This window comes from Lissotriton helveticus, chromosome 12, assembly GCF_964261635.1.
Source record: "Lissotriton helveticus chromosome 12, aLisHel1.1, whole genome shotgun sequence".
NCBI classification, from domain to species: Eukaryota; Metazoa; Chordata; class Amphibia; order Caudata; family Salamandridae; genus Lissotriton; species Lissotriton helveticus.
In genome coordinates, this window is record NC_136073.1 from 7,028,931 (window position 1) to 7,041,906 (window position 12,976).

General features: G+C 57.9%; 1 protein-coding gene across 8 annotated transcripts in view; it reads right to left on the minus strand.

The window, feature by feature from the left end:
* The window catches only part of ARHGAP45 (Rho GTPase activating protein 45), a 182,127-nt gene extending 173,906 nt beyond the window's left edge, over positions 1-8,221 (minus strand). For 3 of the 8 annotated variants that reach the window (XR_013603646.1, XR_013603645.1, XM_078669839.1), the window contains exon 1: positions 7,902-8,221. Coding sequence is in view for 4 of the 8 variants with exons in the window: in XM_078669839.1 (XP_078525965.1) it covers positions 7,902-7,994 (93 nt within the window). In the remaining 4 variants the exon portion in view is untranslated. Of the gene's footprint in view, positions 1-5,367; positions 6,045-7,901 lie in introns of those variants that run through there. The other 5 variants (XR_013603644.1, XR_013603643.1, XM_078669838.1 and 2 more) reach the window with 3 other exon arrangements.
* Between the last annotated feature and the right edge of the window lie 4,755 nt (positions 8,222-12,976).

Below are 12,976 nucleotides of genomic sequence, written 5' to 3' on the forward strand. Positions count from 1 at the left end.
GTGCAGCCACCTGTCCACCCTTCAGCCCGTCCATCCGTCCATCCACACTTCAGGCCATCCATTCATCCGTGCAGCCACCTGTCCACCCTTCAGCCCGTCCATCCGTCCATCCACACTTCAGGCCATCCATTCATCCGTGCAGCCACCTCTCCACCCTTCAGCCCGTCCATCCATCCACACTTCAGGCCATCCATTCATCCGTGCAGCCACCTGTCCACCCTTCCGCCCGTCCATCCATCCATCAATCAATCAATCAATCAGAGCATTTGTATAGCGCACTACTCACCCATAGGGTCTCAAGGCGCTAGGGGAGGGGGTCCGCTACTGCTCGAACAGCCAGGTCTTGAGCTGCTTCCTGAAGGCGAGGTGGTCCTGGGTCAGGCGGAGGTGGGTCGGGAGGGAGTTCCAAGTCTTGGCGGCGAGGTAGAAGAAGGACCGTCCCCCTGTGGTGACTCTTCGGATTCGTGGGACGGCGGCGAGGGCGTGGGCGGTCAATCGAAGCTGGCGTTTGGGAGCGTAGAAGTTGAGGCGGCTGTTGAGGTATCCTGGTCCTTGGTTGTGTAGGGCTTTGTGAGCGTGGGTGAGGAGACGGAAGGTGATTCTCTTGTTGACCGGGAGCCAGTGCAGGTCTCTCAGGTGTTCGGAGATGTGGCTGCGACGGGGGATGTCCAGGATGAGTCGTGCTGAGGGGTTCTGGATCCGCTCAAGTCTCTTCTGGAGTTTGGCGGTGGTTCCTGCGTAGAGGGAGTTGCCGTAGTCCAGACGGCTGGTGACGAGGGCCTGGGTGACCGTCTTCCTGGTCTCGGTGGGGATCCACCGGAAGATCTTGCGTAGCATGCGCAGGATGTTGAAGCACGACGAGGAGACGGCGTTGACTTGTCTGGTCATGGAGAGGGAGGAGTCCAGAATGAAGCCTAGGTTGCGTGCGTGGTCTGTTTGTTTGGGTGCGCTGCCTAGGGCGGGGGGCCACCAGGAGTCGTCCCAGGCGGAGGGTGAGGATCCCAGGATGAGGACTTCTGTCTTGTCCGAGTTCAGTATCAGGCGACTGTTCTTCATCCATTCGGCTACCTCTTTCATCCCTTCTTGGAGGTTGGCTCTGGCGGTGGCGGGGTCGTTGGTGAGGGAGAGGATCAGCTGGGTGTCGTCGGCGTAGGAGATGATGTTGAGGTTGTGCTGGCGTGCGATGGCTGCGAGGGGGCTCATGTAGACGTTGAAGAGTGTTGGGCTGAGCGAGGAGCCTTGAGGAACGCCGCAGATGACTTCGGTGGCCTTCGATCTGAACGGGGGGAGGCGGACTCTCTGTGTCCTTCCGGCGAGGAAGGAGATGATCCACTCCAGTGCCTTTTCCTTGATTCCGACGTTGCTGAGGCGCTGTACTAGGGTACGGTGGCAGACAGTGTCGAAGGCCGCGGAGAGGTCCAGGAGGATGAGGGCCGCTGTTTCTCCGTTGTCGAGCAGGGCTCGGATGTCATCGGTGGCTGCGATCAGGGCGGTCTCGGTACTGTGGTTGGCCCGGAAGCCAGACTGCGAGAGGTCTAGGGATCCGTTCGTCTCGATGAAGGCGGCCAGCTGCTTGTTGACGGTCTTCTCGATGACTTTTGCAGGGAACGGGAGTAGCGAGATGGGGCGGTAGTTCTTGAGGTCGGTGGGGGTCGGCTGATGGCTTCTTTAGTAGAGCGCTGAGTTCGGCGTGCTTCCAGCTCTCCGGGAAGGTAGCGGTGTCGAAGGAGGTGTTGATGATGTTCCGCAGGTGGGGTGCGATGACAGCGTCGGCCTTGTTGAAGACGTGGTGAGGGCATGGGTCGGTCGGAGATCCGGAGTGGATGGAGTTCATTGTGCGGATGGTGTCTTCGGTGCTGATCTGGGTCCAGGCGCGGAGGGTGGTGGTGGGGGGCGCTGGTTCGGTCGTGGCGTGCGTCGGTTGGGTGCTGAAGCTGTTGTGTATGTCCGCAATCTTGTTGTGGAAGTAGGAGGCGAGGGAGTTGCAGAGGTCTTGCGAAGGGGTGATGTCGTTCTTTCCGGCGTTGGGGTTGGAGAGCTCTTTAACGATGTTGAAGAGTTCCTTGCTGTTGTGTGCGTTGATGTCGAGTCGTTCCTTGAATGCGGTTTTCTTGGTTGCGCGGATGAGTTGGTGGTGTTTTCGGGTGGCGAGCTTGAGGGCAGTCATGTTGTCCGGTGTAGGGTCTCTGCGCCAGGTTCTCTCGAGGGTTCGGCAGTTCTTCTTGGAGCTCTTGAGTTCTTTGGTGAACCATGGGGCTTTCTTGCTGCCGGGTCTGCTGGGCGGGGTCCTCAGGGGGGCGAGGTCGTCAGCGCAGTCGCTGATCTACTTCGTGAGGTTGGTGGCCGCTTGGCTGGGGTTCGTTGTGCTGGTGGGAGGGTTCTTGCTCAGGGAAGTCGCGAGCTGGTCGGCTGTGATCTTGTTCCAGCTTCTGCGTGCAGCCTGTTGTTGGTGGTGGTGGATCGTGGTCCTTCTGAAGCTGAAGTGGACGCAGCTGTGGTCAGTCCAGTGGAGTCCGGTGGCGTGGCTGAAGGTGATGTCCTTGCTGGATGAGAAGACGGGGTCGAGTGTGTGTCCAGCGTAGTGGGTGGGGGTGGTCACCAGCTGCTTGAGACCGAGGTTGGCGAGGTTGTCCAGCAGGGTGGTGGTGTTGCGGTCGTTGTTCTCCAGGTGGAAGTTGAGGTCCCCGAGGAGGATGTAGTCGGCGGAGGGGAGGGCGTGCGGGCTGATGAAGTCGGCGAAGTCTTCGCTGAATTGTGTGCGTGGTCCCGGGGGTCTGTAGATGAGGGTGCCTCTGAGGGTGGTCTTGGGGTTGATGTGGATCTGGAAGTGCAGGTGCTCTGCGGGTTTGAGGGTGTCGTCGGCGTTGGTCGTGATGCGGATGGTGTTCCTGTGGATGATGGCGATGCCTCCTCCGGTCTGGTTGATGCGGTCCCTCCGGATGATCTTGTAACCGTCTGGGATGGCGATGGCGATGTCGGGCGCTGAGGAGGCGTTCATCCAGGTTTCCGTGAGGAAGGCGACGTCTGGTGAAGTGGTGTCGAGCAGGTTCCAGAGCTCGACGGCGTGTCTGTGGACGGAGCGGGTGTTGAGCAGGATGCACTTCAGGTGGCTGCTGTTGTTGCTCGTCTTGGTCTTGGTGGGTGTGGGGGTAGTGCAGGTCCGGATGCAGGTGAACTCGCATGAGCGGCAGCTGAAGGGTCCGTGGGTGCATCTCGGGGTGGCTCGGTGACATTCCGGGAGTCGGCCGGTGTTGAGTGCGTTGAGGGTGGTGGCGTCGTACATCCGGCGGGTGGGCTGGGGTCTGCGGGGGCCAGGGGTTCTGGCACTGGGCGCGGTCCAGGCGCAAACGGGCGCAGACGGGCTTTCCTTTGGCGCGCCTTCGGCGCACAATCGGCGCTCCCGCTGCGCGTGACCGCTGCGCGTTCGCACGGTCGCCATATATGGCCAAGTGCGAGGGAGGGCGGAGCAGCTGGGAGGCGGGAGCGGGGAGGGCACAGAAAGAAAAAGGGGGCATGGCAAATCAACGGAGGCGGGAAGCGGGGAGCGGGGCGGGAGGAAACCGGGGCAGCGGAGGGGAGCAAGTACAGGGGGACAGGTGATGAGAAGTACAATAACAACAAATACAATAACAGTTACAGCAAAGGGGCACACAGCAGGAGAAACACGGGGCAGAAAAGCCTAAAAAGGCAACAGAGCAGCGAACACAGCAATAGATGCCCCGACCGCAGGAGACCACTCCGCTCGGCGGCAGGGGGCGTGGTCAGACGGCGGCGGCAGGGTCAGCGAGGCAGGTGGGTGGCGGGTGGCACACGCAGCAGCTGGTGGCCGTGCGGCGCGGGGGTGTCCTAAAGCTAGGTCACACTCACCTGCGTCGCACGGTCGCCATCCATCTGGCCACCCATTAGAAGTAATGGGGTAACCCAGTAACCCTCAGAACCTGGTTATGAAACTAAACAACAGCAATGGTTCTGTGGGGGATCACACTTAAATTGAAGAAGTATTGAATACTTAAATAGAACAATATATCCGGTGAAGGATATATCAGAAAACAAACACTGACCACAATGGACGATAAAGGTAAATCTTTAGTATTAACCTTTTAGCGGATTAATTCAAAATGCATTTGAGAAGCTGTCCAAAACAAACAACACATGGACTGAATATACATTGGGTGAGTGAGTCCTGACTGGTGACTGAGTGCTCAAAATGTTCAAACAAGTGCCAAAATAATCCTACATATAGACGAAACATTACATCATAAGTATCCACTGTAAATTACAATAGTCTCAGACGGATACATTATTTCTTTAGTTCGTTGAGACTGTGTGGACGGATACATAAACAGAACGTCGACGTTTCGACCCTAGATGAAATGTGCTGATTTATGTGCATCTCTGGCGGGTCTTCATCAGGACTGCAAGGAGGCAGGACAGCCTTATTAAAGGTAGGTGTATCATCCGACAGTTCTTCAACTTTGGGGCGGAGAGTTACAGTCATCAGACTCCGAGGGCATGGATGGCGCAAGAACCCTGATACTCAACCCTTATCCAAGCCAGAAACTTACACTAACCTATTACCTAACCCTTCACCGAATAATAACCCTACGCTGACCCTAATACCGAACTAGACCCGAGACATTGGGTATCAGAGCGCTTTACATAGCACCAGTTTTGTTACATGAGGACACATTCATTTTTGTTAGTCACGGGGAGATTCATCGATTTGCCCAGAATCACAGGATGTTGAGTGTCGTTGCCAAGACTCAAACCCGGTTCCCCAGATTCGAGGTCGACCGCTCTAGCCAAAAGGCTACATCCCCTCCCTAATATTCATTTTGCATACTTTTTAAGATTAAAAAATATATACATTATTTAAAAGTGAAAAAAATTCAATTATTTACTGTGGAGTACATCATATTTGCATATATTTTCCATGGGAGTGTGTTGCAGCACCTGGGAGTAGCCTTACATGGCACTGAATTTATTATAAGGCCGGACTGGAGTACATTCAAAACTAGTTTGTCACCTTTGGGCAGCAGTAACTTTAGACGTGTAGTAGTTTGTGAATGGCTGAGCTCTTTCTCTGTTGTGGGTGGGTGTTTTTATTGGCATGCCACTCTATAACCCCCCCCTGCCTAAATCGATCCCATATAGTAGAAATGACTCTACAGTTCCCCATCACCCCGCCTGATCCCTCCATTCTTAGGACCGGAAAGTAAACAGAGGTTTCCCCGATTAGTGAAGGTGGATGAAGGTGGGAGGTTTGTGAATTATAAGCAGTCCCGCAGTAGGAATACTCACGAGCTACAAAATGCGGATTCTGAGTGGGCCCATGTGTTTTGCACCCCCACCCCCTTCAGTGCCTACCTTCAGCCATACGCCGGGCGCCCCTGGGAGAGAGTTCGAGGAGCTGTCCAGGGGGGAGACTCTGCCTTTCATCCTTCGCAGCCTCGTCGAGTAGGGGCTGTAAGATTTCTTACCGCCTGACCGTTTACTTATCATTCCCTGAGACCTGCTGCCTACCACCCTGTACCAAGGGGGGGGGGGCTCAGAGGCTTGAGGGGGGCTCAGAGGCTTGAGGGGGGCACAGAGGCTTGAGGGGGGCCACAGAGGCTTGAGGGGGGGGGGGGCAAAGAGGCTTGAGGGGGGGTACAGAGGCTTGAGGGGGGGCAAAGAGGCTTGAGGGGGGCACAGAGGCTTGAGGGGGGCCACAGAGGCTTGAGGGGGGCTCAGAGTCTTGAGGGGGGCACAGAGGCTTGAGGGGGGGCAAAGAGGCTTGAGGGGGGATCAGAGGCTTGACGGGGGCTCAGAGGCTTGAGGGGGTCTCAGAGGCTTGAGGGGGCACAGAGGCTTTAGGGGGCAGTATGAGGGGGAAGGTGGGGGGAGCTTTAACAGGCGAAGGAAGCAGAGAGACAGAGGCCAGGGGTAGAGACAGAAAGTGAGGGAGGGGGGCGGGGGGGGGGGGGCACTGAGAGATGGGGGACAGCCAGGGACAGAGAGAGGGAGACTGAGATGGAGGACAGAGAGAGGGACAGAGAGAGGGACAGAGAGAGGGACAGTGAGAGAGACAGAGAGAGGGACAGAGAGAGGGATAGAGAGAGGGACAGTGAGAGAGACAGAGAGAGGGAGACTGAGATGGAGGACAGAGAGAGGGACAGAGAGAGGGAGACTGAGATGGAGGACAGAGAGAGGGACAGTGAGAGAGACAGAGAGAGGGACAGAGAGAGGGACAGAGAGAGGGACAGAGAGAGGGAGACTGAGATGGAGGACAGAGAGAGGGACAGAGAGAGGGACAGAGAGAGGGACAAAGAGAGGGACAGAGAGAGGGACAGTGAGAGAGACAGAGAGAGGGACAGAGAGAGGGACAGAGAGAGGGACAGAGAGAGGGACAGAGAGAGGGAGACTGAGATGGAGGACAGAGAGAGGGACAGAGAGAGGGACAGAGAGAGAGACAGAGAGAGGGACAGTGAGAGAGACAGAGAGATGGACAGAGAGAGGGACAGAGAGAGGGAGACTGAGATGGAGGACAGAGAGAGGGACAGAGAGAGGGACAGAGAGAGGGACAAAGAGAGGGACAGAGAGAGGGACAGTGAGAGAGACAGTGAGAGAGACAGTGAGAGAGACAGTGAGAGAGACAGAGAGAGGGACAGAGAGGGACAGTGAGAGAGACGGAGAGAGGGAGAGTGAGAGAGACAGAGAGAGGGAGACTGAGATGGAGGACAGAGAGAGGGACAGAGAGAGGGAGACTGAGATGGAGGACAGAGAGAGGGACAGAGAGAGGGACAGAGAGAGGGACAGAGAGAGGGACAGTGAGAGAGACAGAGAGAGGGACAGAGAGAGGGACAGAGAGAGGGACAGAGAGAGGGAGACTGAGATGGAGGACAGAGAGAGGGACAGAGAGAGGGACAGAGAGAGGGACAGTGAGAGAGACAAAGAGAGGGACAGAGAGAGGGACAGAGAGAGGGACAGAGAGAGGGAGACTGAGATGGAGGACAGAGAGAGGGACAGAGAGAGGGACAGAGAGAGGGACAGAGAGAGGGACAGAGAGAGGGACAGTGAGAGAGACAGAGAGAGGGACAGAGAGAGGGACAGAGAGAGGGACAGAGAGAGGGATACTGAGAGATGATGTAGTACAGGGAGAGGGTACCAAGTGATAAGGTAGTACAGAAAGAAGGACCAGGGGAAGGGTTCAGGGAGATGGACCAAGGGAGGAGTACCAAGAGATGTGGGAGTACAGAGAGGGGGGTGGAGGGAAGGGGACAGGGGTGACAGAGTACAGCGGGCGGCTCAGAGTCAGACAGATCTCTACTTTTGAGGGACTCCCAGGGGCAGCCCTGCTACCGCCCCCCACCGAAGCTTTAGGTGGTAATTCCTCCCAGTCTCTTCTTTTTAGGGCCTAGTAGTACCACCTCTCTTTCTCTCCCTCCCTGAACCCCCAAGGTAGGGTCCTGCCCCCCAGCTGCCGCCTCCATGTGATCACAGGTGGGTTTCCTCAAACGAATCCTGTTCTTAGCCCCTTACACCGCTGCCCATAGAAGACCCCCCATTGCCCCATTGGACACCCCTCACCCAGAGCCATCACAAGACTGCATTTCTTGTTCCCTTTTCCTCTCTTGCCATGGATCGGTCAGAAGTCCCTTTTCAGTCAGTAGTTCCACAGGAAGGTCGAGCTCAGAGGGATGAGGCCACCTCAGCGAAACGAGCGAAACACGTGTCGCGGACAGCTGGCATCATGGAGAATACCCAACCGTAGTCGTCGAAAGCACCAGTGACTGCACTAGGGCTCGCCCAGGTACCCCTAGGAAGCACCCCCTGGCCTGCACTTGTCAGCGCCCCACCAGGGCACCCCGCCACCCGTGAGGCCCCGCCGCGCCCTGGCACGGAAAGAGGATGCGACTCACTGCGACAGCGCTCTGCGGCGCGGGGTTTCCTGTCCGGCTCTTCTTAGATATGGAGGGGGTTTTCGTCAGCTCCTTCTTCTTCCTGGAGAACATCTCCGCCCCTGGACCCCAGGCTGTCCAGGGGGGCCCCTCGCTGGTCTGGCCTCGTGGGCCCCTCCAGGCCAGGCCTGAGCCCTGCAGAGGTCCCTGGGCACCTGCAGGCCCCGTGCACAGGCCCCTGCGCCCCTCGGAGCGCCCCTCAGACCCGCCCCGGTGTCTGGCTCCAGCCCTCCCCAGCAGAGCCTCGACGCACTAGTGCTCCCTCCAAGGGCCCGGCCGGCGGCACGTGACCGCAGCGCGCCTCCTGATTGGCCGCTCCGAGCAACCACAGACCTGCTCATGGGGGGAAAAAGAGAGTCGACAGGAAAAGGAAGACAAGCAGAGAACAAACAGGGGCAGGCCCAGCTCTGCAGCTCTGCGGCTTCCGCCCCGACCCGAGGGCGAGGGGGGCAGGGGCAGCAGGGTGGAGGGGGCAGGAGGGTGGGGGGCTGGTGGGGGGGGCAAGGGCAGCAGGGTGGAGGGGGCAGGGGCAGCAGGGTGGAGGGCTGGAGGGGCCAGGGGCAGCAGGGTGGAGGGCTGGAGGGGCCAGGGGCAGCAGGGCGGAGGGCTGGAGGGGCCAGGGGCAGTAGGGTCGAGGGTTGGAGGGGCCAGGGGCAGCAGGGTGGAGGGCTGGAGGGGCCAGGGGCAGTAGGGTGGAGGGCTGGAGGAGCCAGGGGCAGCAGGGTGAAGGGCTGGAGGGGCCAGGGGCAGTAGGGTGGAGGGCTGGAGGGGCCAGGGGCAGCAGGGCGGAGGGCTGGAGGGGCCAGGGGCAGTAGGGTCGAGGGTTGGAGGGGCCAGGGGCAGCAGGGTGGAGGGCTGGAGGGGGCAGGGGCAGCAGGGTGGAGGGCTGGAGGGGCCAGGGGCAGTAGGGTGGAGGGGGCAGGGGCAGCAGGGTGGCGGGGGCAGGGGCAGGGGCAGCAGGGTGGAGGGCAGGGGCAGCAGGCTGGAGGGCTGGAGAGGGCAGGGACTGGAGGTCTGCTCCCTCAGTTTAGTTGTGTTCAGTGTTGTCAGGGGCTTGTTGGCTGCACGTGCCTGCCCCCTGCTGGCGGTGCAGAGCATTCTCTGCATATCTGAGCGTGTGTGAGAATATGGCAATGGGGGACTATTGCAGGTGGGGGTCATTTCTAGTTTGTGAGACTGTTTTTAAACTCTCTTCTCGCCTGGCAGGGTGGAACCTCCTCTTCCCGCCAAGGAGCGGCAGCACCACGTGCAGAAGGCCTCTCTGGCACGTGCGGGGCGTGCAGGCCCAGCAGTCTCCGTGTGTCCCAGGTGCTCTTTGGGTGACTTATCGAGTTTGCCTTCAGGCCAGACTGCAGCACGAGCCCTGAGGCCGCCTGTGGAGGCAGCCCGAGGCCTCCAAAGCCAGCCCGGATCACCGGGTGACCAGAGTCACATCCATGGCTGCCCCCCCGAGGCCCACCTCACCTTACAACCCAGCCGCATCCCCCACAAGGCCACGCGAAGAGGCACACCCACATACCACCCACTGCAGCTCAGAAGCCGAGGGTGCATCTTTACAAACCGCGCTGCCCAGTGGGCAGAGTAGAGTGATGGGACCCCCTGCAGAATGTGAAAAGTCGCCCCTGAGCTCCCATAGCTCACAAAAGTTTAACATCTTTGGACTGAATGGAGGGGGGTGTCCCCCTGAAGAGCTGAGGGTAAGGGGTTCTTCAAGAGACGCGATCCAGAGACCACTTGTGGCTGAAGACAGACAGCTTCATGGCATCGGCAAGTTTATTCACGAGGCGCAATGCCAGCCGCGAGGGAGATGAATGATGCGGCCTCTGTAGACCCAGTGATGGTTTCATCCAGTGATGGTTTCATCCAGTGATGGTTTCGTCATGAGGACAGTGCCACCCGCGAGGGACATGAATCTGGTGGCCTCTCTAGACCCAGTGATGGTTTCGTCATGAGGACAATGTCACACGTGAGGGACATGAAGCTGGCGGTCTCTGTAGACCCAGTGATGGTTTCATCCAGTGATGGTTTCGTCATGAGGACAATGCCAGCCGCGGGGGACATGAAGCTGGCAGCATCTGTAGACCCAGTGATGGTTTCATCCAGTGATGGTTTTGTCATGAGGACAGTGCCAGCCGCGAGGGACATGAATCCTGCGGCCTCTGTAGACCCAGTGATGGTTTCATCCAGTGATGGTTTCATCCAGTGATGGTTTCATCCAGTGATGGTTTCGTCATGAGGACAGTGCCAGTCGCGAGGGACATGAATCTGGCGGCCTCTGTAGACCCAGTGATGGTTTCATCCAGTGATGGTTTCATCCAGTGATGGTTTCGTCATGAGGACAATGCCAGCCGCGAGGGACATGAATCCTGCGGCCTCTGTAGACCCAGTGATGGTTTCATCCAGTGATGGTTTCGTCATGAGGACAATGCCAGCCGCGAGGGACATGAATCCTGCGGCCTCTGTAGACGCAGTGATGGTTTCATCCAGTGATGGTTTGGTCATGAGGACAGTGCCAGCCGCGAGGGACATGAATCCTGCGGCCTCTGTAGACCCAGTGATGGTTTCATCCAGTGATGGTTTCATCCAGTGATGGTTTCATCCAGTGATGGTTTCGTCATGAGGACAGTGCCAGTCGCGAGGGACATGAATCTGGCGGCCTCTGTAGACCCAGTGATGGTTTCATCCAGTGATGGTTTCGTCATGAGGACAATGCCAGCCGCGAGGGACATGAATCCTGCGGCCTCTGTAGACCCAGTGATGGTTTCATCCAGTGATGGTTTCGTCATGAGGACAATGCCAGCCGCGAGGGACATGAATCCTGCGGCCTCTGTAGACCCAGTGATGGTTTCATCCAGTGATGGTTTCGTCATGAGGACAATGCCAGCCGCGAGGGACATGAATCCTGCGGCCTCTGTAGAGCCAGTGATTGTTTCATCCAGTGATTGTTTCATCCAGTGATTGTTTCATCCAGTGATGGTTTCATCCAGTGATGGTTTCGTCATGAGGACAGTGCCAGCCGCGAGGGACATGAAGCTGGCGGCCTCTGTAGACCCAGTGATGGTTTCATCCAGTGATGGTTTCGTCATGAGGACAGTGCCAGTCGCGAGGGACATGAATCTGGCGGCCTCTGTAGACCCAGTGATGGTTTCATCCAGTGATGGTTTCGTCATGAGGACAATGCCAGCCGCGAGGGACATGAATCCTGCGGCCTCTGTAGAGCCAGTGATTGTTTCATCCAGTGATTGTTTCATCCAGTGATGGTTTCATCCAGTGATTGTTTCATCCAGTGATGGTTTCGTCATGAGGACAGTGCCAGCCGCGAGGGACATGAAGCTGGCGGCCTCTGTAGACCCAGTGATGGTTTCATCCAGTGATGGTTTCGTCATGAGGACAGTGCCAGCCGCGAGGGACATGAAGCTGGCGGCCTCTGTGGACCCAGTGAGGATTTCTTCAAAAAGGGGGAAGACTAGTGCTTCATTTGAGCCGGTGGTCTCATGCGCACTTTATTGCCAACACTGGCACTTATTACAGTTTGCCAGATGGTGCTGTTTCTCTAATTTAGAGATGAACACAACAACAGTTGTTAATTCATTGCACATTACAAATTACTATTATCTGCCGCCCAAGCCATTCTTATCGCTTTGGGACCTGGAATAGTCTGAATTGTCACACTTGTCGTAGTGCGATGGTTAGTCGTCGTGCTCATAGTGTCATTGGCTGCACTGACCGGGGCAGTGGGTGGTGCAAGCTGCAGAGGCCTCTTGATGAGGGCCCTGGCATCTATATAGAGATGGCTTTAGAAGAAAAGAGACCTCACAGCAGCATGCAACCTAAGCCAGAGGCCACTGCAGATCAAGCAGCAGGCACCGGGGCACGGGGGAGCAGAGCTGCCCATGAACACTAGAGCAGGCACCGGGGCACGGGGGAGGAGAGCTGCCCATGAACACTAGAGCAGGCACCGGGGCCCGGTGGAGGAGAGCTGCCCATGAACACTAGAGCAGGCACCGGGGCACGGGGGAGCAGAGCTGCCCATGAACACTAGAGCAGGCACCGGGGCCCGGGGGAGCAGAGCTGCCCATGAACACTAGAGCAGGCACCGGGGCACGGGGGAGCAGAGCTGCCCATGAACACTAGAGCAGGCACCGGGGCCCGGGGGAGCAGAGCTGCCCATGAACACTAGAGCAGGCACCGGGGCACGGGGGAGCAGAGCTGCCCATGAACACTAGAGCAGGCACCGGGGCCCGGGGGAGCAGAGCTGCCCATGAACACTAGAGCAGGCACCGGGGCACGGGGGAGGAGAGCTGCCCACGAACACTAGAGCAGGCACCGGGGCACGGGGGAGCAGAGCTGCCCATGAACACTAGAGCAGGCACCGGGGCACGGGGGAGCAGAGCTGCCCACGAACACTAGAGCAGGCACCGGGGCACGGTGGAGCAGAGCTGCCCATGAACACCTGAGCAGGTGAGACCCGGGTTGGCTAGAGAGGAGTTTGAGGTCACTTTTCAAGTGTCTGAACACCTTGGGCGTTGTTCCAAGGTGAGGAGAGAGTGGTTGGTCTTAAAGCCATTCCTGTATTCTAAGCCTTGAAACCTTTTAGATTGTAAAGGCAAGAAGGCGTGAGAGGATCTGTGGTCCTCAACGGGGCATGCGAGCTCAGGAGGGGGTCCCTAAGAAGGGGAGGCTGTGTGATGCTATGATTGAAACTCACTGTGGGGAAGGCGAAAGCAGCTCATCGTGGAGAGCGACAGCTGGCCTGACTGCAGCACAGAGAGCGTGGACCCCATGAGCTCTCCAAGATGACAGAGCACGGTACAGAGTTCCTTCTGGCTGCTGAGGCTTGAGACTTTCCCTGCAGTGCCTTCTGCGGGGGCCTCAGTAGGTCCCCCCATGCTAGGGTGACCAGGAGTCCCCGTTTTGCCATGACGGTCCCAGGTTTTTAACCAGCTGTCCCAGCAAATTTCAAGAAATGTAGCTCATGTCCCTGTTTTTAGGTCTCGCCTCTCAATGCGCATGCGCATTGAGCGGAGCGAGACTAT